Genomic DNA, 27,761 nt, shown 5'->3' on the forward strand with positions numbered 1-27,761 from the left:
CACAAGCGTAGCGAGTGATTCGAAATGTGGAATCTTGAGCGTTGCGGGGGTTTCAAGGCACGAGGGTTAAACAAACTTTGCCACAACAAAATTTCACAACACAAACGCAAGGAAAATACTAAGTATGAAACATTTAGTATTACAAATCAAATGCAAATGAACACTATAAACTTTGTATCATTCAAAATCACAAGTCAATTCCACCAGCCATGATTAAGCAACTCGAAATTCGCATCTAATTACTTTTTTAACTAGTTTTTAAAGTATAAAGAGAGCTTTTACGAGCTCGTGTGGTGAAAATATAGTTTTAATGTCGCTACGTACGTGTAAGAATAAAAGATACTGCCAATAGTGAGATGCAACGTTAACTAATCGAACAGACATGAGTGTTTCTTATATTTACTGGGAGTAAATTAGTAATGTTTACATTGTAACATAATCACGTGCATTGTAAACATTAAGGGTCGATTTATACAATATATTAATCTACCTTCACCTACACATCTGACGAATGAAACTTATATTTTATGAAAGAAAATATGTTCCTGAACAAATAGGGATAAATAGGGGGGGGGGGGGGGGTGATAAATAGGGTTGCCTAAATAAATATGGTCAAGGCCGCCATAAAATTAAAGATGGCCGACGGAGGAGTTTATTCCTATCAAAAACTTAAAGCTATGGACCTAACAAGTACCTGAAAAAAATTTGGTGTTTTTGTCCAGCGTGTCCACATTATCAACTGAAACTGTCCTACTATTAATGACCTCATCCGTAGGGGCTCTCGGCACGGCTTCCATACCGGAAACCCTAGAACCAGTTCGTCGAAAATTTATTAAGTACCTATGTAAATATTGTAAATATATATTGTGCCTGACATTAAAACAAAGTAACACTAATGTTAGTACATACATAAAATATAACTTGTTAAACAGTTGCTAATACAATGTAAATAATTTGTTCTCGTGTTTCTCAGCTTGTTAAACAATGTGAAAAGTTTTGTTGCTCTTAATTGCATATATTTTATGGCGGTAGTCACAGATATAAATATACCATAAATGACGCAAATGCATCTACTTCGCGTGTCCGAACACCGACCAAGCGTCGAGGTTGACCGTCGCTCTTGACAGTTCACGCGCGTCAGTTGTTGCAGCCGGACGTCCGTGGAAACTTAAAAAATGCTTCGTTGCGTGATAATTAACTGGAAAAGGAAAAAAAAATGCGAGCACCCAGGCAACGACATATTTTCTGCCACAGGTAAGTAATTTTAAAATTATCTTATGCGTAAATTTTGTATGAAAAAGTCGACACGCTTGGTTTCGATACAAATCGCGATATTTGCGTCATCTAGCGTATATATTAAATCTGTGTCGGTAGTTAACATAACTATGTGAAACTATAATGGCGTTATTCATACAAATCTGTCAAAATTAACAAATAGTTGATAATCGTTTATTCTTATCCGTCATTACAATTAAATAGGGAATATTACGCGAAACTCTGCGCAGGGGGCGCCACTGCCACAATGAGGGCTAACGCGTATGAATTCGCCGCTAGGGGCGCTAGTGTAGATGGTGGTATTTTCCATAGTTCGAAATGTTAAATGTCACTTCAATGACTGACAGCTGTTCTTTAGTCTTTTGGACCACCATCAACAGAGGCGCCAACTGGTGAGCAAAAAAACGATAGCCCTCATTTGAGGGTCTATCGCCAAACAAGAAACTCGAATTTTCGTTATCTAACATCTCTGTCACTTAGATCACTCTTGCATATTCGAGCGATAAAGAGGCAGATAGCGAAATTTCGGATTCGCGTTTCCCGGTAGGTTCTCTGTAAACAAACCGCCTTGGTGCATCAATATGTCATATTTTATTATCTCTGAAGAGTTGTCCAAAAACTGTTAAAGGCTCAGAACAAGGACTAAAGGGGCCCACTGACTATCAGTCCGCCGGACGATATCGGCCTGTCAGTTAGAACAAAAATTTGACGGTTCCGAACAACGGACAGGCCGATATCGTCCGGCGGACTGATAGTCAGTGGGCCCCTTAAAGCAAGCCGGGCAAAAATACTTCGCAAACATGTATACAGTGTCCTTAGCCATTGGACAAAGCCGAAATGTACATATACATTAGGGTATTTTACTAAATACCCTAATGCATATGATTCTAAATACTATTTAGAATCATATGCATTTGGGGGCACCAAGTATCATAACAACCGGTGTAGCGGTTACGAAGAAATTAACAAATTACGATTTTTTACTTTGGAGCAGCCTGTATGTGTTAATAGCTCCTGAGGTAATAAACAGTATGAAACCTTCGACCTTATTGATTATCTTTTTTAATGACATTAATAAGATTCTGACTTTTGACAAATGTCATCATTGCCGCACATTTTCGAACAAGTTGTCAAAAACACTGCCAATGATTAATTAATACAGTATGTTTCTTTTTGTTGTCGATTATTGGAATTAATTTTTGTATGAATAATTTTTTTTTCTTTTGTTCTAATTAAAAAAATATTAACGTTAGAGCATTCCTGAGAAGCAACCCTACGTGGGATTTCAGGGTTTGTCCAATGGCTAAGGTCATCTATATATACCCGTGGAAACTTCCTTACGAATTAGATAATGAGTCAAAAAGAGATGTAAGTATATATTTGTTATTCCTCATTTGTGTAGTGTGTCACAAGTTTGATAATTTGCTAGGGATGTATCTGTGTCGACTTTTTATATCGATAAATTATGTATAAGTTTATGTGCCGTGAAAATAATCACGAAATTGGCAAATTGATAATAGTCTGGCTAATTTTAGCAGTTTTAGTTTTAGTATGACGATCATTACGAGATACCTTTTTTGTTTGACATGTATTCCATTATTTATTTAGTTTTAATTTGACGGTAATTTTCCAATACCTTTTTAACTTATAAATTTGTTAGATTGACGATCATAATATGGGGCATTTTCTATGAAAAGGGACCTTATTGTCGATGCCGTCGATGGCGCTCGCCGCACAGCGTCGCGCGGCATTGTATTTATATCGGAGCATCGTTAATAATGGCGTAAGCGCCATCGACAATAAGGTCCCTTTTTATAGAAATTACCACATATAAATTCACGTCGGAAACAGATGCCTCAACCTCACTGTCCAAGGCTCCAGATCACGCGGCCGCGGTGGGCCGTAAGAAGCGCTGGCTGGACGTCGTGATAGCGGACATACAAGAGAACAATCTCACTCCTGAGGATGCCGAAGACCGGGCAAAGTGGAGAAGATTTAGTAGGAAAGCGGACCCAGGCCGGGAGAACGCTAGGTCGAAGAAGAAGATAATATAAATTATATAGTTTATATATATATATATATATATATATATATATATATATATATATATATATATATAGATTAGTGATAAGAATAATTTATATTGTAATTTATCATTGTGAAATAAATTGGGGTTGGCAACTGTCAAATGTTTGCATAGACGGCACGTGCTCCTTTTTCTATGAGATTTGGCTTAAAGGGCAACCAGGGCATAAAAAAACAAAAAAATTACAAAATTCTAGGGAAGAAGATAATATAAATTCATATAGGTTTTTTAAATAGTTTTTTATATAAGTACATTAGTGTAAGAATAATGTATATTGTATTGTATTGTATTTATATTGTAATTTATCATTCTCTGGATCACAGACGACCGACAGACGTTTCTGCTTGTTAAAAATTAATTTATAAATTGGGGTTGGCAACTGTCAAATGTTTGCATAGACGGCACGTGCCCCTTTTCCTATGAGATTTGGCTTAAAAGGCATCCAGGGCATTAAAAAAACATTTTTTTTTACAAAATTATGCATGTACCTAATAAAGCTTTTATCTCATTTACAGTCTACCACTCAGACAGACTTTCGCATTTATAATATTAGTATGGACTTTCCATTTCCAAATTGAAAGATTCCTTTGTTTCGCTCCCCTCCCCTTGGCCAACTCAAATTACATATAGGGACCGTGCGCGTTGGAGGGTCTGCCATCTTGTGGCCTGAATCGGAACCATAAACATGTACATCACATGTACATTGACACTTCACGCCAAAGCAAGTGCTGCCATCTTGTGGGCTACTTTGGAAGCATAAACTACACATTTACGCCTCGCGCCAAAAATCTGACTTCTCTTGTGCTGCCCCCTACAGTTTATGCACGTCCCTATCAGCTGGCGACGCCCATGCACATAAGTAGTTGGGTTCCGATTTCACTTCTGCCTCTGTTTTAAAATAAAGAATGAACGCTTATACTAGATAAACAATTAAAATCAAAATAACTACAATTACGTAAGAAATGAACTGGTGACATTTGACATCTATTACAACAGATGTCAAATGTCACCGGTTCATAATTGTTACTATACTAACAAAGTAACAACACAAGCCGTTATTAGGTATATACACAGTAACTAAAAAATAAGTGCATTCCCGTTGCCAGGGAGGTTCTGGGGTTTTGTTTATATCAGGCGGGCCGTATGCTTGTTTGCCACCGACGTGGTATAAAAAAAATTCAAACCTTATAGTCATCAATCACAACATTTTTTAGGGTTCCGTACCTCAAAAGGAAAAAACGGAACCCTTATAGGATCACTCGTACGTCGATCTGTCTGTCACAGCCTTTTTCTCCGAAACTACTGGACCAATTAAGTTGAAATTATAATTATATAGGTATACATATGTCAATTTGTGACCGATCGGGTTTTGTTAAAAGACATTTCACTCACGTTTCACATAAAAAATACATTGTTTAAATTGTGTAATGTACGGAACCCTTGGAACGCGAGTCCGACTCGCACTTGGCCGGTTTTTTTAACAGCAGGAACTTGTGTATTAGGTAATATTCAATGCTGTGGGGCTGTGAAGGGGGGGGGGGTTGTTATTTTATGGAGAAGGGACCACTTGAAAGTTTTAAATCAATGAAATATAATAATACGAAAGAGTAATTTCAGAATAGTTTTTATTTCAGCAGGATTTCTAGATCTAGGTATAACAATGCATGAGTTTGCACTTAAGTTACATTTAGTGTGGGTAAAAAAACTTAACTCCAAGTTCACCAATTAGATGTCGCCATATGGGGCATTTTCTATGAAAAGGGACCTTATTGTCGATGGCGCTTACGCCGCACAGCGTCGCGCCGCATTGTATTTATATCGGTTAATAATGGCGTAAGCGCCATCGACAATAAGAATAAGAAAATACCACATATGTTGTATTGTTACAGATGCAGTGTAAGTTGCCAAAATTTCGAAAATTTTATACGGTTTTTTTTTTTGGATTTTCTCATAGTTAGATGGAAATTTTCTATTTCCTAAATGAAAATCCTTTAGTTCCTGTGAAATTTTCCTGAATTTTCCGAGACTTTTTCCAACTTTTTGGAAACTTTCCGACGGCACATCAGTATTTTGTGATAACTGAAATGTTAATCAACTTTTGACAGTCAAGAGTTACGGAGCATTACAGCGCCATCTATATTAGCCGTTAAACTTGAAGCACGAAATAGTCTTACTTTAAACATCTTCCACAATCGCTAATACTATAGATGTTGGTCCATATACATTAAAAAGTGATTTAACACGAAAAAACCTGACTTGGTTTAAAAGATAATTAAATAGACATATGGGGCATTTTCTATGAAAAGGGACCTTATTGTCGATGGCGCTTACGCCGCACAGCGTCGCGCGGCATTGTATCTATAGCGGAGCATCGTTAATAATGGCATAAGTGCCATCTACAATAAGGTTCCTTTTTATAGAAAATACCATATATAGTGCTCACTCCATTCATCAGTTTTGTTACCAAAAACACTATTGTTTTCGTAGTCGACATCTAGGGTCTAGTAGCGGAATTATCAGTACTGCTACTCGACACTAGATGTCACTTGTGTCGCGACTAACGAAAAGTGCTCGACAATTTACAACTAATAATTGCCTAGAACTTTACATATCATCACAAGCATCATCAACCAATCCATCTGCACTGGTGTTTTCCCAGATGACTGGAAATCGGCGATAGTCAGGCCTATACCCAAAACTCCTGAACCTACTGACCTAAAGGACCTCAGGCCTATTAGCATCCTGTGTTTCGTGTCGAAAATTCTGGAGAAAGTGGTATGTCGGCAATTAACAGATTTCTTAGAAGCAAATAACATATTACCAAATAAGCAGTCTGGGTTTCGGAAAGCGCGCAGCACAGCCACGGCACTCCTGGACGTAATCGATGACATACTAACAGCGCAGGATAAAGGAGAGGCATCAATCCTTGTCCTCCTGGACTTTTCCAGAGCCTTCGACACTATAAATATTTCGCTATTGTTGTCTAAACTTGCTTACTATGGTTTCGACGTCGGAACCATAAAATGGTTTGATAGCTATCTCTCTGGTCGTTCCCAGAAAGTTGGGCTTCGTAATTATTCTGGACTAACAGATTACTCTTTAAATACATCTATAAATTGCGGAGTCCCTCAGGGATCGATTCTGGGTCCCGTTTTGTTTATTTTGTACGTGGCAGACATTACGAGTTGTATAAAGAACTGTCACTATCACATGTATGCAGATGATCTGCAAATTTATAAAACGTTCCATCCACGGGAGACACAAACTGCTTTGGAGCTGTTGAATCAGGATCTTGATCGTATCGACGTATGGTCTGGACAGTGTGACTTAGTCCTTAACCCCGACAAGTCAAAGTTTCTAGTGCTTGGCACTAAAGGCCAAGTTGACAAAGTAACCAGCTTTGATATTAATGTTATGCTCGGAAGTGATCGCCTCGAGCGAGTCTCTGCAGCCCGGAACCTTGGCCTACACATAGACGAGCGCTTGCGTTTTGAACAACATGTGATCGATGTCGCTAAAAATTGCTACTATAGATTGAAAGTACTATACCAGGTTCGTCAATATCTCAGTGTCGACCTTAGAATAAAATTATGCGACACCTTAATATTATCTAAACTCAACTATGTCGATACTGTGATCAACGGTTGCTTACTGGCTCGTTCAAAGGCACTCCTTCAACGCATCCAGAATGCCTGTGCCCGTTTCTGTTTCCCCATACCTCCACGTACTCATGTCACCCCTTATCTTAACACTGGTAAGATGTTGAAAATGGAAGCACGTCGATCGTTGCATTTTGCGACCTTACTTTTCGGTGTAGTAAATTTTCAACAGCCCCAATACCTTTTTAACAAGTTATCGTACTCCACCCGCCCTATGAGAGATGCTATTCGACTAATCTGTCCGAGACACGGCAGTTCAGCAGCGTTTCGTGGCAGTTTTCGCTACTCTGCTACGAAATGCTGGAACAACATACCCCCTCCAATACGTAACTCTAAAACTTTATTCACTTTTAAACTTAAATTTAAACGATATCTTTTCAGCTTGCAACTGCCGTGTTCCTCGCGTTCCATGCATCTTAGCTAGATTATTCCATAGGTGTCTTACTTATTTGCGTGAGTGATATTGAATATAACGGATATTTTTCTGTTAGTTTAAATCGTCGATCGATGCCTTCTCTAAAAACCTATTTACAACTAACTACCAAGTACTAACTCACAAATATTTATTAGTTATTGTATTTTATAAATTTAATCATTATTTATTTATTCGATTATATATATATGTTTATTTAATATTTTTTGCTCAATACATGATGGTACAATGGCAGATCTAATGCCTTAAGGCATATATGCTCCACTATATATTAAACTAAATACATGCTTGACTTACACCTCTTTATATATATTTTTACATCTTCCCAAACCACTCACTTCCACATCCACTTTCAATTTTTTCCTTGTATATTGTTTCTAATTTGTCCTTATTATTAGTTACTGCCTTTACTGTTCTGAGCTATCTTCTTGCCCTGGGCTCCACGGAAGACCAGCGCTGTAGCATATACCTATATGTTAGAGCATATGCTGAGTGGTGTCCATTTGTAGCCTCTATAGCAGCATCAATATTGTAATTATTGCATGTTAGTATAAGCTACTTGTAATTTTACGTGTTAGTGTATAAGATCTTCTTCTTTTTAAATTTGTATGGTGCTGTATGTAGATTTTTACAATAAACGTTTTCTATTCTATTCTATTCTATTCTATTCTTAATATTATAAGCGAAGGAGTTGAAAATAGAGTTCCGGTTAATCCGGTTATAATATTAGCTGAAAATAGTTGAGCATTAAACTCCGTTCGTCGCGACATCTATTGTAGCAGTACTGATAATTGCGATACATGACGCTAGATGTCGACTACGAAAATAATAGTCTTTTGGTAATAAAACTGATGTATGGAGTAAGCACTCTATGTCTATGTCTACTTAATTCTCTTTGGTTTAATTAGACAATTGTATTCATGCGAATCGGTTGTAGAATTATCATTACAATGCGGTTCAGACACTATTAGTAAGTTACGTGAATAATATTGTTATTCCTTCCTATCATTTCAATTTTCTTGCTTAAGCGAACAACTAGCGAACGCGAAGCGAAGCGGCGCGGCGCGGCGGGCTCACGGCGTTCGCAACAAGATCGCCCACGTAGGACACTTCTATAGGTATCAAAGGACTGATTCACCCCGCGCCGCATCGCTTCGCTTCGCATTCGCGTGTTGTTCGCCTACGTAGTACGCTGCGTAACGCCTGACAAGATTCTATTTGGCCCTGTCGCTACAAGCAGCTTACATATGGCAATGATAGATATAACTCCGTAATAGATGGATACAGTCTAAGTAAAAAACGTGCCTCGAAAATCAAGAAAATTTGATTCTCGTTCAGAGGGCGCTACTAGCTTTGGCCTACTGTCGTATAGATGGCGTTGACCGTTTCGTTTGTTATTTAACAATTTTAACGCATATCAGTGAAAGAACATGTGTCAAAATCATAAAAATAATTAATGCAAATAAAAAAAATCATTTATCCATATTTAAATACATTTTATCATATTTTTACAAATCTTCATTTTTAGTTTTAAAGTGTGTCGACAGATGGCAGTGAATTTACTGGGGTTACAAAATTTACTATGTCAGTACCGCTCTAGTATAAGTTACTCTATGCATATGGCAATGTGCGGACGTCATGTATAGCCTGACCAGTAATATATGATCATTGTCAAGAGGGCGCTGTTATTCTCATGTATTGTATCTATAGGAGGACAGTTCAGTATAGTATGAAAAAATTAGTTCCAGGCAAAGAGGATATAATATTATAGAGCGATACTGTCATAGTAAATTTTGTAACCACAGTAAATTCACTGCCATCTATCGACACACTTTAAAATTAAAAATGAATATTTATAAAATACGATAAAATGTATTTAAATATGGATAAGTGAATTTTTTTATTCGCATTAATTATTTTTATTATTTTGACCCATGTTCTTTCACTGATATGCGTTAAAATTGTTTAATAAAAAACGAAACCGTCAACGCCATTTATACGACAGTAGGCCAAAGCTAGTAGCGCCCTCTGATCGAGAATCAAATTTTTTTGATTTTCGAGGCACGTTTTTTCCTTAGACTGTATCCATCTATTACGGAGTTATATCTATTATTGGTACTTACCACTGAAAATCCGCAACATGGCGGAGGCCAAATAAAATCTTGACAAGGTATATTATATCAATATAACGTCATAATTATTATGTCAATAGTAATGTCATTATTACTGATTGTGTCAGGATTTGGCCCAACATAACTTTTTACCAAATTCCTTATTTTACAATATCACTGTATTGAACCATGTACCTTTGAACTTATTGGTGCACAAAACCATTCAAACATTACAATTAATAAATAGTTAAATACTGTCTAAGTTATTAAATAACTAGTGTATATCAAAGCTTCGTTTCAACCTATAAGTGCACTATTTGGATTTCTAAATCTTAACACTAATGCATAAGTTTTAATTAAGTCTTAAGGGTGAACATCCACCAACACTGAGCGAGGTAGTGTAGCGGTGCGTAAGAAAAATCTATCGAATCGTGATACTTAGTGGCATATCGTCGCTATACTTACTCAACCTCATATCTGCAACAATCATTTGATGGAAATGTCGCTTTTCTTTCATTCGGAATACGGGTGTTTTTGTCATCAAACGAGTGTTCCAGATACCAAATCCATTTATTGCAGGCAGATTAACTCAATACACGCCGAGTTAGTTTTTTTAGTTGAATAACGATTTGCACTCGCTCGGTCAAAATTGTCAGTTTATTAAAAATAAAAACTACGAATTACATGAAACTAAAAAAAACTTAAATTTGACTTTTAATTAATTAAAGATATTTAAAAATAAAACTATGAAAACGGATTATATCGCGTATATTGAATTTATAATACATCCCGACGTTTCGAACCCTTTACAGCGTTCGTGGTCAACGGGTGACTGAGGAAAAATTACAAAGTGCAAAAATACCCACATACCAAAAATAATGAACAATCATAGACTATATAAACTTTAAGGCTGGTTGTAGTTTTATTTCATGAGTAACTATCGCGGTAATAGACATGGTTCATACAAATACCGCTAAGCTACCTCTTTTCTCTGGTGGATGCTCACCCTTAGCCGATGTTTTAATACAATATTTTAGCTTTAAAGAGCTATTCTTAAAACTAATCAATAATAAGTGTATCACTAAACTATGATGCAATATTAATTGAAAAAGTGCCATATCAAGCCGACTTACCTATACCAAAGATATATTTATTGTAGTAGAGGTGTAGTCTCAGAAAAAGTGCTCCTCGAGTTTGGCAGCTGAAGAAAATGGCTATGTACCTATACATACACCCCAGGCCAAAAGAATGGAACCAGAAAAAAAAGACAAGTGCGAGTCGGCCTCGCCCACCGAGGGTTCCGTACTTTTAAGTATTTTTTGCTACAGCGGCAACAGAAATATCACGGTTCATGAGATACGGAGTGGTGACAGACAGACGGATAGAGGGACAGAGGAGTCTCAGTAATAGGGTCCCATTTTTACCCTTTGGGTTAAAAAAATCATTGATAAACTGTAATAGATATCATATATTAAAGAAAAAGTGACGAAGCCCTCCAGTGGTGAAGATGTAAGCCGTACAGCGCCATCTATAGCTAACATTCAAAGCACACATTTATCTTAGACTTTACACATCTCATACAATATGAATATTTGCCTATACCAAAAAGAATTGATTGTAATAGAGAGGTAAAGCGTAAGAAAAAAACGTGCCTATTAGTTTGACATCCAAAACATATGGCACCATATGTTTTGTGGTCACTGAATTGTTAAACGTCAACTTTTGACAGTTACCGCAAAATGTATGGAACCGAACAGCGCCATCTCGTAAACGATGTCGACATCTCTAAAGCTGTCAAATTCGAAGCACGAATTTGTCTTAGATTTTACACGTCTTACTCAATGAATGTATCTTTGCCTATAAAAATACAATGCATTATTTAATAATATTGTACTTTTTGAGTATTTTATGTGTATTGCTGTCGTTTTGTATGGTTTGCTTCGTAGTACGTTTATTTTGGTGTATTCCTATTTGTCCCCGCCGGGTACAGATGGGAATGTGTTTGCACATAAATCATTCCTATTTGTCCTCGCCTCACGTCCCGCCGCCCGACATACACACGCATTTTCTTATGTGTAAAAAAAAATTAAGCACATATTTCCTAATCAAAATATGATAATCATCTAGGTCACTAGATAAGTTTTGCAATAGACAAATATAAAACACAGAGGCCTATCACATATACTTTTTAAAACTATATTTCCATAGACAATGGATGGTGAGAACACATTTAATTTCCTTTTAATATTAAATCTAGACTTATATTGACCGGGATATAGACCGTGATTACCTTTTGTATTATTTGTGAGCTCCCGGTCAATATAAGTCTAGTGAAACTAACCGTGAATCATTCAAAACTCTAATATTAAATCTACTTATTAAAAAATAAATTAAAACTTTGTATGACATGAAAATATTGTATAGAATATTCGTAAGTTGTCTCTATCCCACGCCAACATTTTCAGTTTAAATAAATTTTTCACTTCTCATGCTCGTAAAGTTCGACTTTAAGTCGTGCGTAGACGACATAAAGTTGCTTATTATGTTCTAGAGCATAAAGTAAAATCATCTATTACGACCCTTATTAACTTAGCAATAAAGTTCAAATTCTGCCATACAAACTGCCAGCCCTGCTGCGCCCTCGACACAACCGAGTACTATTTACTTTAGTCTTGAATAAATACGGTAAAATAACCTAAAATATTAGATATTTTTGTCTATTTTACTCACACTCGAAGTGAAAAGCAGTGTATAATTCAGGCATAAATGTCCATTTTTATCCTCGACTATATTGGTCCTCGCTGCGCTCGAACTAATAAATTGCCTCGGATGAAAATGGATCGCTTTATGCCCGTATTTGTGATAGGCCTTCTCTTTGTTTCATATTTGTCTATTGCAAAACTTTTCTAGTGACTTGTATGATACTAATTATGCACTTAAGGGATGATCAGTATATTTTTTAGAACATTAAACTTCTGATTTACCACACTTGATCTTGCTTATATAATATTCGGATGTAAGCTCAATATTTGTACTTTTTTATAAATAATCATATTTACCATTGAACTATTATTACCGTATAGAACCGGTACAGAGAACCAGTATTTTGCACCATGAGTTGCTGCCGTTTTGGCATCAAACCATAGAAGCGGAGCGTGAATCTCGCGATCTAAACGCGTAAGCGCCATGAATTTTACGACGCTTACGACGTTTTGGTCGCGTGGTACAGTCGCCATCAGATATATCGGAGCGCCCGAGGTGCTCAAAAATATCCCAACACGCACCCTGGCACCTTGAAAATAGAGGCGTGTTCAGATATTTGTGAGCACCTCGGCCGCTCCGATATATCTGATGGTGACTGTACAGGCAGGGGTGCGAACTGCGAAACTCCTAGCTTCTGGCAAACTCGGCTCCGTTCGGTTCAGCATTGCTTGAAATTATTAGGGTTGGCACAACTTGACGTCCCTTTGCGTGCACGACCACAGATAAGATAATGACCTGAAGTTTGACAACCCTAAATAGCTAAGGGACATCATAATTCGACCCTGAACCGCTGTCAAACTTCGGTTTTGTAGGAAGTTTCCTTTCTGTACGGTAGTACTATTATTTATTCTGTGGTAGGTCGTGATTGCGACAATTTCATTGTTCGGTATGTCGTCTCTATAGTAATAATACCTCAGTGTATTTTAGAGTTGTTGCTATTTAAATCCTCATAGATTAAGACGTGTTATGCTTCGCCCATTTGTGTCTTTTTTAGGGTTCCGTACCCAAAGGGTAAAAACGGGACCCTATTACTAAGACTCCGCTGTCCGTCTGTCTGTCTGTCACCAGGCTGTATATCGTGATCTGTGATAGCTAGACAGCTGAAATTTTCACAGATGATGTATTTCGCTTGCCGCTATAACAACAAATACTAAAAACAGAATAAAATAGAGATTTAAGTGGGGCTCCCATACAACAAACGTGATTTTCGACCGAAGTTAAGCAACGTCGGGCGGGGTCAGTACTTGGATGGGTGACCGTTTTTATAGTTAATGGTACGGAACCCTTCGTGTGTGAGTCCGACTCGCACTTGGCCGGTTTTTTTTTCATTACATTTTCTATAATCATCAAACTTTGACCAATCAACTGCCGCGCGCGGCTACAGCCTAATATCATCCTTCTTGTATTACGATAAGGTTCACGATCACGCGCCGCGCATGATAGGCGTTCAGGGTTATTTTTTTTTCGCAAAAAGCAAACTAAAAGAAAAATATACAAAACTTTTAAGTTACATCATGTAATAAAACTATGAAATCGGATTATATCGCGTATATTGAATTTATAACATCCTGACGTTTCGAACCCTTTACAACGTAAATAGTTGTAATGTATAACCAGCCTTATGAACCGATGTTGCATGTAGAATCAGCCTTAAAGTTTATAGTTTGTTGTTCATTATTTTTGTATGTGGGTTTTGTACATTGTAGTGTTTCCTCAGTCACCCGTTGACCACGAACGCTGTAAAGGGTTCGAAACGTCGGGTTTGTATTATAAATTCAATATACGCGATATAATCAGATTTCATAGTTTTCATGAGTAACGATCGCAGTAACCGAAGACTAATACATCAACTCGTAAATCAAAATATAATATACTAGCTTTTGCCCGCGACTTCGTCTGTGTGGACTTAGTAACCCCAGCTAGAGTAAGAATAGCGCCTGGAGAAAATCTTATAGCAATTATTCAATTTGAGCATATTATGCACACAAATTAGCAGACACTTCATTAATTATCTCAATTCCACCCCGCTTTTTACTTTCTTAATGGATGATTCTCGGGATAAAAACTATCCTATGTCCTTCTTAGGGACTCAACCTATCTCTATGCCAAATTTCATCTAAATCGATTCAGCGGTTTAAGCGTGAAGAGGGAACACAGACAGACAGACAGACTTTCGCATTTATAATATTAGTATGGATTTATTATAACTACACTACGAAGCAGAATTATTATAATTACGAAAATTGGGTTCTAAGTTAAAATACAATAATATATTATGTAAATAGTAAAGTGGAATGGTGAACTATTCTTATACGTAAATTGTTCTTTATCTTATAAATTACTTTTTTATATATTTAAAGGTTTCCTAATTAAGGTTTAGTTTAGAATATGCTCTAAAATAACATTAATGTGTAATAAAAGCGAATATACTACAGATTCTAGGTCTAAGTATTGTAAATTCAAATTTCTGTAGTCACAATCAAATATATATGATCGACAAAGGTGGTCAAAAATATCGGACCATATCTACAGATGTGAATGTTGCGGTAAGTTTCCAAAAACTTGAAAAAGTTTTGGGAAATTTCCAACTTTACAAGAAATAGAAGACATGAAATTTCAAACAATGTGAGTTTCAGAATATTTTCCATGTGGAAAAATTCGCAATTTTGGAAACATTACAAGCTTAATTACCTTAGTTTGGTAGTATGCATGCATATCACATTAGCTTCAGTGTAAAAACATATGTGGCACTACACTACTTACATATACAAAGTGTTCCTTGGATTGGATAAGATGGCAAATGAATAAACATTTGCCATCTTATCCGTGATTTTAAACGATTTGAGAGATTTTTCACTTAAAAAGTTACATCAAGTGCCTTCCAATAAAATTCATATAATCAATATCAAGATAAAACAATTCATAATTATGACTAGATTTTTTGCTAAGTGTATTTAACAACAATAACTAATTATCAAGAATAATAGTAACAAAATAAACATAAGTTTGAAATGGTAACTTATTTGATACTTTCGCACAAAACTTTAAAAAACTTGCATAATAACTGTGCAGTTTTGAACGAGCGCTACCCCAAAATATGTTTCCATAGTAAGTCGCGACCTAAACAGGAGCATGGTAAATTATTTTCCATATCAAGTTGTTACATAATAAATGCTCATATGTGCCATTTTCAACCAAAAGGGTACTAATTGTCGCTTGTCAGTAAGGCGCTGTTTCTATATAGCTTCAATTAGAAATCAACCTTATCAAAAACGACAATGTGGTACCTTTTAGTTGAAAAGGTCAAATATTAGTGTTACAAATGCATGTTTTTAAAGGCGGTGGTCGTTTATGATCTAATATTTAAAATCTTCCTTTCCAAACCCATACAATATTTGCAATATTGATAACGGGGCAAACCCCGTTACCAATGTTTGTTGTCAGAACCAAAGTTCTGACAACAGACATCGGTAGACACTATCTTTTGCCTAAGATAATATTTGACGAGTTTTTGTCAACAAAAGACTAACTAATCTCATGGGGTCTTTTGTCACAGGTATTTTATACTTACTAGAAGACTCCAACCTTTACAACTGTACCCCGTATTGTTAACAAATAAACATTTTGTTTCATTTTCAATCTACTTATCCGCCATAGCCGCAACAACATTCAACACGCAACTCTTCAAATCATCGCTCAAATCCGTCCGCGCATCCATCAGCTTCTGCAGCGCCTCACCAACTTTAGCGTCTTTAAAATCCAGCGCTAACTGATTAACTTTACTAGTAACATCTAAAAACGCTAGCAAATTCTCTACGACCTGAATGGGCATTTTTGCGCAATTGGTCTCAAGTAGTACGGAAACGTGCTTACCGATTTCGGACTTTAAGAGGTGGGCAATAAGTGTATTTTCGATTTCGATGTCCGGTTTGTCCTTGAGGCAGTGGATCGAGAGGAGAGTGAGAGCGAGGATGGCTTCGTTCTGCATGATAGAGTGAGATGCGATTAGCATGTTTACTAGGCAGGATATGCAGCCGTCGACCTGAAATAAAATAAATATTATTAGTCAAACGGGACAAAGCGAGTGTCATTTCGTTATACTATTAAAAAACGGGACAAGGGCGAGTCGGACTCGCCCACCGAGAGTTCCTTACAAATTAAACTTCTTTTTGTTTTACAAATTTATAGTTTTGAGATTTTTCCCTGAACTTGTAACGTAAGACGATATTACTCTTTGAGGTTTTCTTATGATCAAAGATAGATATAACTCCGTAATAGATGGATACAGTCTAAGGAAAAATCGTGCCTCGAAAATCAAGAAAATTTGATTCTCGTTCAGAGGGCGCTACTAGCTTTGGCCAACTGTCGTATAGATGGCGTTGACGGTTTCATTTGTTATTTAACAATTTTAACGCATATCAGTGAAAGAACATGGGTCAAAATCATAAAAATAATTAATGCAAATAAAAAAAATCATTTATCCATATCTAAATACATTTTATCGTATTTTTAAAAATATTTATTTTTAGTTTTAAAGTGTGTCGACAGATGGCAGTGAATTTACTGGGGTTACAAAATTTACTATGACAGTACCGCTCTAGTATAAGTTACTCTATGTTATGATTAATGAATTCTCTCTAAATTGAGTGATATTATATAGCGGGAGTGTGTGGCAGCCCTAGCTATTTGTCCCGCCGGCGGTACGCGCCGCGTAGGTATCGTCGGTCCTCACCTCGACATAGTTCCTCCAGTGCCTCTTGTCGGGCAGCAGCTTGCAGCTCCAGGCGAGCAGACGCGGCGCCTCCCCGGCCGCCCCGGCGTGCTCGGCGGCGCCCCAGCGCGCCACGCCCGCCAGCGCGGCTCTGTCCACAGCCAGCTGTCGGGCTACGCCGTCTGCGGAAACACAAGCTTGGTTACACTTTTACGCATTAAACATATTAGTAACGGGTCACTCACGTATTTTAAGTCAAAAACGCTCGACATGTATCACTCCGTACCGAGGAGCGTCCTCGGGAGCTTGCGACTTCTGGAGGAGTTTTCGACTTAAAATACGCGAGTGACCCGTTATTAATATGTTTAATACGTCTGTGTCTCACGGAAGTTTTGTTAGACTTTTACACGTTCAATTTCAGATTCGGTTTCAAATTATTTAATGTCAACACGACAGAAACGACAGAAAAATACAAAAATTAATCATAAAGAATAAATCTCACTAAAAACATTTTCATGCAAAATGTTGCCAAGACGAAACCGTAAGGCTCGCCCTGTCAAAAAGTTATCAGATCGCTTGTAGAGCCGAGCTTCTAATTCTAAAAGTCCCAACTTCACAAACTACACCTTAGTCAAATATGTTGGCTTGGCCGTTTCGTTACTACAAGAACTATTGTATAATAAAAAAATGTGAATACATTCTTCACCTTACGCCCATATGTGGCGAAACGGCCAAGCCTCATTGAATTGAAGTTAATTTATTTATAATTTTAATTTTATTTATTTATTTTACAATATACGTATTCAATAGGGGATATTACTGCAATATTCTGCCACCAGAGTGCAGGACTAGCCTTTTTAGTAAACCATAGAGTAACAGGTTTTTGACAAGTTTTCAGAGATAATAAAATATGACATTGATGCATCAAGGCGGTTTGCTTACAGAGGACCTACCGGGAAACGCGAATCCGAAATTTCGCTATCTGCCTCTTTATCGCTCGAATATGCAAGTGTGACAGAGATAACGAAATTTCCATTTTTTTGTTTCGCGATAAACCCTCAGCTTGTGGTAGTGGCGCCCTGGCAGAGTTTCGCGTAATATTCCCTATTTTCAACAAATATATTTTTAAGCACTGTAAACTAACAGAATATGGGCCGACATAAAGATTTTCAATTTCAATTTGACTAAGGTGTAGAGTTTGTGAAGTTGGGGCTTGTAGAGTTAGAAGCTTGGCTCTACAAGAGATCTGATAACTTTTTGACAGTGCAAGCCTTATGGTTTCGTCTTGGCAACATTTTACATGAAAATGTTTTTGATGGAATTATTTGTACTCAAAATCTCGAGCTCTTTCGACTCTATTTCGTTCCCGTCATACAAAATCTATGATAAATGGTAACCAGATGGAAAAAAAATCGGACACTTTTTTCTCAAGAGTTCATTAATTCCAAGTAATTACAAAAAAAACTATAAAAAAAAGTAATATTGTCTTCGGTTACCGCGATAGTTACTCATGAAATAAAACTATGAAAACGGATTATATCGCGTATATTGAATTTATAATACATCCCGACGTTTCGAACTCTTTACAGCGTTCGTGGTCAACGGGTGACTGAGGAAAAATTACAAAATGCAAAAATACCCACATACTAAAATAATGAACAATCATAGACTACAAACTTTAAGGCTGGTTGTACATGCAAAATCGGTTCATAAGGCTAGTTATACACTATAATTATTTTTCAAGTAAAGATATATATATATATACGCGATAAAAATAAACTATGCCGGCTCCAACCCTACACCACGGACCCGAGAAGATTTAATTCCCTCCTAAATTGTAGGAGGGTATCCCAATATGGGACCGGCAACAAACTCGGCGGGACACATCTTTTCAAAACATCAGAATGTCCAGCATCATCCAACACTACGGTCTCACAGTCTATGTCTCGCTTGCTCCTTTATCAGGTGGACTACAGGATCCCAAGCTGGTGGTAGAGAAAAGCCATCTTCCCTATTAAAGTTTGGATATTTCTTAATCTCAATGGCCTCGCGCAGCATTCTGGGTATGTAACGCTTCTCCTTGGCAAGAACCTTCTTCAATATACGCGATATAATCCGTTTTCATAGTTTTATTTTATAAAAAAAAGTGTTTAACTTGAAATAAAACGGCCCAAACATAGGTACGAAAAGATTTTTGTTCAAGCCGAAACAGAGACGCTTCGCTTCGCTCGGTCAAATATGAATAAATATATGGTTATTAAAATAAAAATGGCTTATATAAACTACACTTGCTATAAATAGTATATAAATGACAAAGATGAGACATACCCTGTCCGTCGACCAGCATCCTGAGCGCAGCGAGTAGCTTGTAGGCTACGTGGTGGTCGTCCACGGTGGGGAGGGCGCCGAGGAGCACCGGTGCCGCTCTGGAAAAAAAAAAACTAGCTGAAATATGATATTTATGAAAACTTTTGACACAAAAACCATTTGAGTTAGTATGTAGACGCCGAATTATTAATAGTTTTTAAGGCAAAGTTGGACATTTTCACAATTATTATATCCATTAAGTCTGCATTAAGAGAGGGTGTAAAGCAAGGAAAAAACCGTAGTTAGAAAGGAACAAAATATACGGCGCCCGAAACTTGCGACAGGAGATAGCGATATCAGGTGGAATAAAAAAAAAATATATAAATATAAATGTGAAATATTTATTTAAAATATACCTACTTAAAACAGTTGTATAGATACCAAAGAGCATATAATAAGATAGAGCGGTACTGTCATAGTAAATTTTGTAACCGCTGTAAATTCACTGCCATCTATCGACATACTTTAAAACTAAAAATGAAGATTTATAAAAATACGTTCAAATGTATTTAAATATGGATAAATGATTTTTTTATTTGCATTAATTATTTTTATATGATTTTGACCCGTATTCTTCAACGGATATGCGTTAAAATTATAAATAACAAACGAAACCGTCAACGCCCTCTATACGAGAGTAGGCCAAAACTAGTGGCGCCATCTGATCGAGAATCAAATTTTTGTGATTTTCGAGGCACGTTTTTTCCCTAGACTGTATCCATCTATTACGGAGTTATATCTATCTTTGATAGATATAGTACCCACATTAAATACTTAGTTTAACCGGCCAAAACAATGGTTTTTGAGGTAGTACGCAAAAACCGGCAAAAAAACACGTTTGTTGTATGGGAGCCCCACTTAAATATTTATTTTATTCTGTGTCTAGTATTTCTTGTTATAGCCGCATGCTGCACTGCTCGCTGTGGTCAAGTCGACATTGTGTGACGCCTTACTCACATTCAACACACAAGGGGCGCGATGACGTCTTTTCGGACGGAGTTCAACTTTATGTACAGAATACAAACCCTGGGCCACGAAGGTATACAGTCTCTGAGCTTTGAAGGTTTGTATTCTGTACATAATGGAGTGCCTAATGTTCGTTAAAAAATATGACAGTCGCTTTTCAAAAAAACAGCCTAACCCGGCACTGACCTTCCGGCAAAGAGATACACTTTTAATTCCACGCACTTTTTAGGAAAAGCGTTTTTAGCATGGCTGTAAAAAAAATAACAAACTACCAGAATCGATACAAACTTTACCGATAAACAGATTCCGCAATGTGATAAAAACTTTATTGAAAACCAAGTGCTACTATGACATAAACGAGTATTTAAATGACAGAGAACTTTTTTGATGCATGGATATGTAACTAATGTAATCCAAATTATATAATTTAAATAATTAATTAATTTGACATTTAACAATTAGAATTTTGACATTAGTTGATAAGAATGTCAATAGTTGACATTTATTATTGTATTATTATTATGATGATAATTAAATTGAATCTCATGAGGTACACCGCCACTCACGTTAAATATTTGTATGCCTCATATGGCCAGAATTGGAGCACTTAATTATATGTATGTAACACCTGTTTGTGACACTACCTGCTTTTCGACAAATAAACGTATTGTATTGTATAAAGTGCTGCCATACCTGCCCTTGCTGGCCGCGACTTTCTTATTAGCCGCCGACACGGTTAAGTTCCTGAGGGCGGACAAAGCCGCGTGCTGCACTTTGCTCGCTGTGGCCAAGTCGATAGAGTGCGTGACGCCTTGTTTCAGCTCTAGGCCCAGTTTGTGGTGAATCTCGAATATGTCTGCAACGAATAAAACGAGTTTTAGCCGCCTTAAACCCAGCCAAATATAAAATGCCAGTAAAATTTTACCGTACAGTGTAGGTCCAGTGGAAAAGACACCAACGCGCGACTATTTCATGAGTAATACCTATTCATATATCATGCACGCGTTGATGTCTTTTGTACTACTGAGATACTTACCTAATTTTCTTTAATTAATTAGGTTTTATAGTAGAAAAAGTATTGTATACAAAAGTGATATAATCAAGGTTTTCACTCTCGTACCTTCATTATACTTACCTAATTTTCTTTAATTAATTAGGTTTTATAGTAGAAAAAGTATTGTATACAAAAGTGATATAATCAAGGTTTTCACTCTCGTACCTTCATTAGGCCACTCAGCAAGCTTCGTGACCTAAACACGGTACTCGACTGAAAAGCTCTCTATTATATCACGATTGTATAAAATACTATATTCTATGTTTAATTTTCTTTGTTGTTTCATACTTGTGTATGATATAGTTTATCACGAATAAATGCGATGATTTCTGATTCCTGAATTAATGTAATATAACTCTGAAACTCACCAAGTAACTTATCAAATATATGAGTTTTCATGATCGCGGCGCAGTAGTCGTCCTGACGAGCAAAGTTACCTATGGCCAGCACGGCCGCGCTCAACAAATGCGGGTTGGAGGCTTCCAGCCACCGTACCGTCGTTTCGTACACGGCCCCGTGACCGTTCTCGTAGAGGAGGTGCATAGCTTCGTCTGTAAAAACAAGTTTTCTGTTAAAAATGACATTTTTCATACAAGCTTTTATCGCTGACCGTACTTTGGTAACAGGCAACTAGTACTCATAGAGACAATTCTAAAAACCTCAAAGTCTTATACACTAACCTCCAGTAAGAACCAGCACAAGTAGATCACAGGCCTGTTTGACCAACGCCTCAACCTCGGAGTCCGAAGCCCGGAGTTCTCTGGAGGCCTGACGCCGAAGCAAGGCCTCTAGACGAGAGCAGACATGTTGTATGCATTCTTGACGGGCTAGGAGTGCCTTTACTGACTCTGTAAAAGTAAAATATTGTATTTATTTTATTTCATTGTTATCTATCGAATCCTACACCAGAACAGGTTTTTTTTTTAAAGATGTGGTTTCGTCACTCAGTGACGAGGTCACCCCCGTACCACAGATTATATAATAGCCCGTACTGAGATCTATAGTAATAATGTAGTACTGCAATATTACTACACCACGACATTCCAGAACAGTTGACAGCAAAAACTGGTCGCAAAAAAGATTTTTTGTTTTTATGTTTATAATTAATTCTATGCATGTTAGTCTGTAAGGTTTTTAATATCAATTTGATTATTCTCCTTGTAGTATATTTTACATGTAATAGTAATAGTAGTAGTAGTAATAGTAATATTTTATAATTTTACATGTAACTCGCTCAAAACTCGAGTTTCATTAGGCTGGATGTGAATAAACTTTCCGGAGAGAAAAAATTACAATTTTCTTCCTTTCTTTTTAGGGTTCCGTAGCCAAATGGCAAAAAACGGAACCCTTATGGATTCGTCATGTCTGTCTGTCTGTCTGTCCGTTCATCCGCATGTCACAGCCACTTTTTTCCGAAACTATAAGAACTATACTGTTGAAACTTGGTAAGTAGATGTATTCTGTGAACCGCATTAAAATTTTCACTCAAAAATAGAAAAAAAAACAATAAATTTTGGGGGTTCCCCATACTTCTGAACTGAACATCAAAAAATATTTTTTCATCAAACACATACTTGTGGGGTATCTATAGATAGGTCTTCAAAAATGATATTTAGGTTTTTAATATAATTTTTTTCTAAACTGAATAGTTTGCGCGAGAGACACTTCAAAAGTGGTAAAATGTGTAACTTCTAAAATAAGAAAATGATAAAACTAAAAAAAATATATGCGAATGCCCATGCAAACTTCCACCAAAAATTGGTTTGAACCTGATCTAGTAAGTAGTTTTTTTTAAATATGTCATAAATCGTAAACCGCAATTTACCTTTCACTCACATTTCACATTAAAATACATTGTTTAAATTGTGTAATGTACGGAACCCTCAGTGCGCGAGTCCGACTCGCACTTGGCCGGTTTCTAGGGGCATTCCACAAAAAGTTTTTAATACTTATGATAAAGCTAAGAAGCCATATTAGGAACAATAACATTTAAATTATTATTATTATTTTCTCTAAGATTTCTCTTTCTCAGCCTTAGCTGGTAATTAATATTATCTACGGGCCGGAGCCAAGTAGATGATATGTGACACTTAAGTTAAATTAGTTTTTTCATCTTCTTGCAGGAACTTCCGTACGATTCTGCAAGTATTAAGTATAGCTGCCTTCTGTAACTGTATATTATTATTATTATTATTATTATAGCCTCTTTGTTTCCATACTCTTTTCCGTTATTTAGTTTTTTTTTTTTTTTTTTTTTTTTTTTTTTTTTTTTTTTTTTTTTTTTTTTTTTCACAGCATATTCTGATATATGCAGTCACAACAAAAGTGGCAGAATACCTCTGTACCTTTAATTCTGGATATGAAAATGCTTTAGTATTTCATATACTAAAATACTCTTGAAATAATTATTGTATCCCATTTTAACAATCTTCACCAATATCAGGCGTGACGGCGGTTGGACTAAAGCAAAGGGGGTGCCGACACAGAAAATTTTTCATCTGAGTGATGTTATTATGACACCTATTTTTTATTGTGTTATCATAGAGAATACGCTAAAATAAGTATGTTTTGTAGGAAAAACTTTTCTCTAAAATAAAAAATGGCCGAGATATTTGACCCGCAAGTTGAAACCACTATACTTGACAAATTAGAATCAATCATTTGGAACAGTAAATTTAAGTAACAGAGACAAGATAGGTGCGACGACGAGCGAAGCTAGGAGGAGTGTGTTAGGTTGACCGCGATGATCGCGATCAAACAGAGCGCCAGAACAGACATGTTATTATACCTACAAAAAAAAATCTAAGTCTTTTTTTTGCACCCCCTTTGCTTTAGGCCAACCTTAAACTCTAAAACAGAAAGAGAAAGAAATCATCAAATCATTAAACATACCATGCTCAGCCTGCAAAAGCAAGTGGTCCAGGCACAGTTCCGAAATCTCCATATTAACAGTCACCCGCAGCACTCTTAGCACCAACAAGTTCACATCCTCACTAAACAGAAACTCCGGAGTATTATCATTCACCACACTGAGAATAAGCAGCACTGTTGACACCAGGTCGTCATCCATATCTTCACTCTCCAGCTCTGCAGCCAAGATCTGTTGCATCAGCTCTATCAGACCACTCTCCACTATAGACTCAGTAAACTGTTGCCCACCAATGGCATAGTTTAATAATGTTTTGCATGTAAAGATTTTTACTTCGCTCAAATTTGAGTTGTCCAAAGTTGTTTTAAGTAGTTTTGTTAATACATTGACACCATGGTCTAGGACTATCTTTCGTGATGTGTCGCAGTCGCAGCATAAGTTGCCAAGGGCCCTGCAACACTGTTTAACAAGTTCCAATCGGTCTGAGGTTACATCTTTACCAATCATGTCCGTTATAGGTTCTATCACATCTTTTTTAGCAAATGTTTCCCTCTTATCCTCACATTTCGCTAGCTCGGAGACCGCTTGTACAGCCAGTGTCACGATTTCTTGATCGTTGTTCTTTAATAATGCCGTAAGGCAATTCGAAACATCGTATTCGTAGTTTTTTCCTATCTTGATTATATCGTTCAATTTTGCCTTCAAATCGTTAACATTTGTTATATTTTGAATAACCAGCGTTTCAAGTGAGTTAGATTTCTTAGCAGAAGGACCTGTAATTAAAATATAATGATATTTAATAAAGGTTTTGACCGCAAACACGAAAATTGGAAACTGGTGGAAGTAACATACCGTCCATGGTGATAAATGAATGAAAAAGAGAATTCTGGTATGGAGAAAGCTACAGGAGACGCAGAGCTATCATATCCGTAGTTTTAGAAATAAAGCGATATTGAAAATTGCGAAGAAAACCTAAAAGTGTAAAAATTAACTCCCACCGCAAAGCGATTAGCGTTTTGACAGCTTTGAAGAGTATTTTATTTTTTGGTTAACTACATAACTACAGTATTACTATTATAAAATTTAAAAAAAAAACAACAATCCATAGATTTTGTTATTATATGATGTGCTATACGCGTGCGCCCCTAAGGGACAGAACATTACGCAATGCGACCAAAATTAAAATCACGTTTTAACATTCCTGACAACATACCAAAAACGACCTATGTAATTTGGTCGGGTTCATTGTAACCCACCATAAAAACGGTGGGCAACAAAATACGTCACTTAGGAGTTAGGACTTTTTAGAATTAGGCAGAAAGGAAAAGTGAGACTATGACAAGGACAAACATTAATTGCGCTTTCCTTGCTACTCCTACTGAAAGTTCCATAAGAGCATCTCGTTCGGTCAATCGGGGAGGGGCCATTTCCTTTCTATATTATTGTACCTCTATCTATGCTGTCATCAAACTTCTGTTCCCGCCTAGGAGGATATAACCAAGCGCAGCCGCCACGTCTGTAATTTGCAGTACAAAAAAGTCTGCTAATTTTTGCGGGGGAGGGGAACGTCAAATGTATACGTAACGTCAAAATAGCCATGTCAGATAAACGTCAGCCCATACATTGTGTATGACCAATGGCCGACTATTTTCGACAGAGGGGAAAGCTCCTAGTGAGTATTATATTCTTTGGGGGAAAGCCTGTAATTGGCTACTCCGTTTGGTTATATCCTCCTAGGTTTCCGCATACTACTTGTTTTTTTTTTAAATATTAATATCAGATCTATTTTATGTTCCTTCTTTAAAACTCGATAGAACAAAGGTCTAAAGATCCATATCAGCATATTTTATTTGATTCTTCCATTTTTTGTATTATATAAATTTTTAGCGACGCAATAAACTACAATTTTTAAACCCGCTAAAAACGTCTCTGCATCTTAGCGATGGGACGAGTCCACTTTTTTCCAATTCGAATGATTCGAATTGATTCGTCTGCTGATTCGAATTGAAACTCGAGTTGATTCGACTCGACGAAAATGTTTGGTTGGCGGCCGTAGGATCGAAGGATCGTGATTCGCGTCTTTAGACTCTTTAGCGACACGGCAACCGGGTCCAACGTGCACGGATAAGGCCCGCAAACTCGAGTTGTAACGGCGAGTCAAGTGGTACACAGAGATATCAGATTAAGTAAAAGGGACATCGCCAGACCTAACAAGGTCAAGGACATAGTCTAAGAAACGATAACTAATTTTTACGTACCTTCACCTCTTAATTGATTCAATCTAAGACGTATGTTATGTGTAGTAAGTATGTTAGATAATGTGTGGACTGAGAAATTGTAGCTCCATGTGGTTAATATATAGATAAAGATCCTTATATGTGTCTCAAAAAGTATACATATATAATATGTGTGCAATTGTGATCCGCAGAGAAAAGTTTACAGGTCATTTTTGTTCATTTTTCATTATTTTTCTCCGTAATAAGAAACTAATCAAAATAGAAACGATAAAAAGGAAATTCCCCATTTTGGGCCGTATTTTATTTCGTTTTTAAAATGTTTCTTGTTATTGATGCATTTCTTATTACTAGAAAATATTTTTTTGTTTATGCCATAGTAAAGAAAGTGTCCAAACAAACAAAATCTTTTCACCAATGTAAACCATTGCAGTGATATTTAAATGTTTTTTTTCGATGTAATCATTTATTTGCTTAAAAACGTATAATAATGCATAACGGATGAGATGAGACTGATGAGAGAATCGCCTTACTCGGACTCTCCGACTATAGTCAAGTATTTTCAAAATTCGTGTACCTATCCTATCGCCATCACTATCACTCCCATTAGTAGGAGCGAGAGCGACGGGGCGACGGCGACAGATAGTACGCTACTAATTCACTAAAAATTTCTCTCGTCTGTGAGCATAGCCAGTGTTGTTTGACACCTCTTTTCATAATATGTATATGATCAGAGGAGTCACTTAACGCTGGCCAGTTGTAAGTGTAAGGCAAGTAGGTAAGTTTTCATTTGTGAATTGGTTCGATCCGATTCGCATCTAGCCCGGCTCGGCGAGTTGGCGTTGGCGATTCGAACGGCATCGCCGACTCACCGGATCGGTTAACAAATGTTCGTTGTTCGCGCGTGGAAATCGCTACGTCGAGTTGATTCGAATTGCACGGAGACTTGATTCGAGTTGACTCGCCTGTAATGTGATTCGAATCATTCGAATCAGACAACTCGACTCGCCCATCGCTACAGTGCATCTACGGCACCAGCAAATTACTTGTCGTACGAGGAGGAGGAGCTACGAGGCAATACAAAATATTAAAAATATTCGCGGAATGAAGTATTATAGAAGTATTTTTATTTTTCAATATATTTACCCATTTCATTTCATTTATTTATTGCAACCATATGCTGTTTACAGGATGTTCGTTTAATTATAATTTAACAGTACACACCGCACTATA

At 36.8% G+C, this 27,761-nt stretch overlaps 1 protein-coding gene across 1 annotated transcript; it reads right to left on the reverse strand.

Annotated features, from left to right (window-relative positions):
• Window positions 1-15,211: 15,211 nt before the first annotated feature.
• LOC134742627 (GTPase-GDP dissociation stimulator vimar) lies at window positions 15,212-25,332 on the reverse strand. Its single transcript, XM_063675803.1, has 8 exons — window positions 25,147-25,332; window positions 24,318-25,067; window positions 22,106-22,273; window positions 21,794-21,976; window positions 21,065-21,227; window positions 19,367-19,464; window positions 17,060-17,220; window positions 15,212-16,369 (listed from the first exon to the last, which is right to left on the reverse strand). Exons 1-8 carry the CDS (start codon window positions 25,151-25,153, stop codon window positions 15,968-15,970), a joined length of 1,932 nt encoding a protein of 643 aa, XP_063531873.1. The 5' UTR covers window positions 25,154-25,332; the 3' UTR covers window positions 15,212-15,967.
• Between the last annotated feature and the right edge of the window lie 2,429 nt (window positions 25,333-27,761).

This window comes from Cydia strobilella, chromosome 7 (genome assembly GCF_947568885.1).
Source record: "Cydia strobilella chromosome 7, ilCydStro3.1, whole genome shotgun sequence".
Classification (NCBI taxonomy): Eukaryota; Metazoa; Arthropoda; class Insecta; order Lepidoptera; family Tortricidae; genus Cydia; species Cydia strobilella.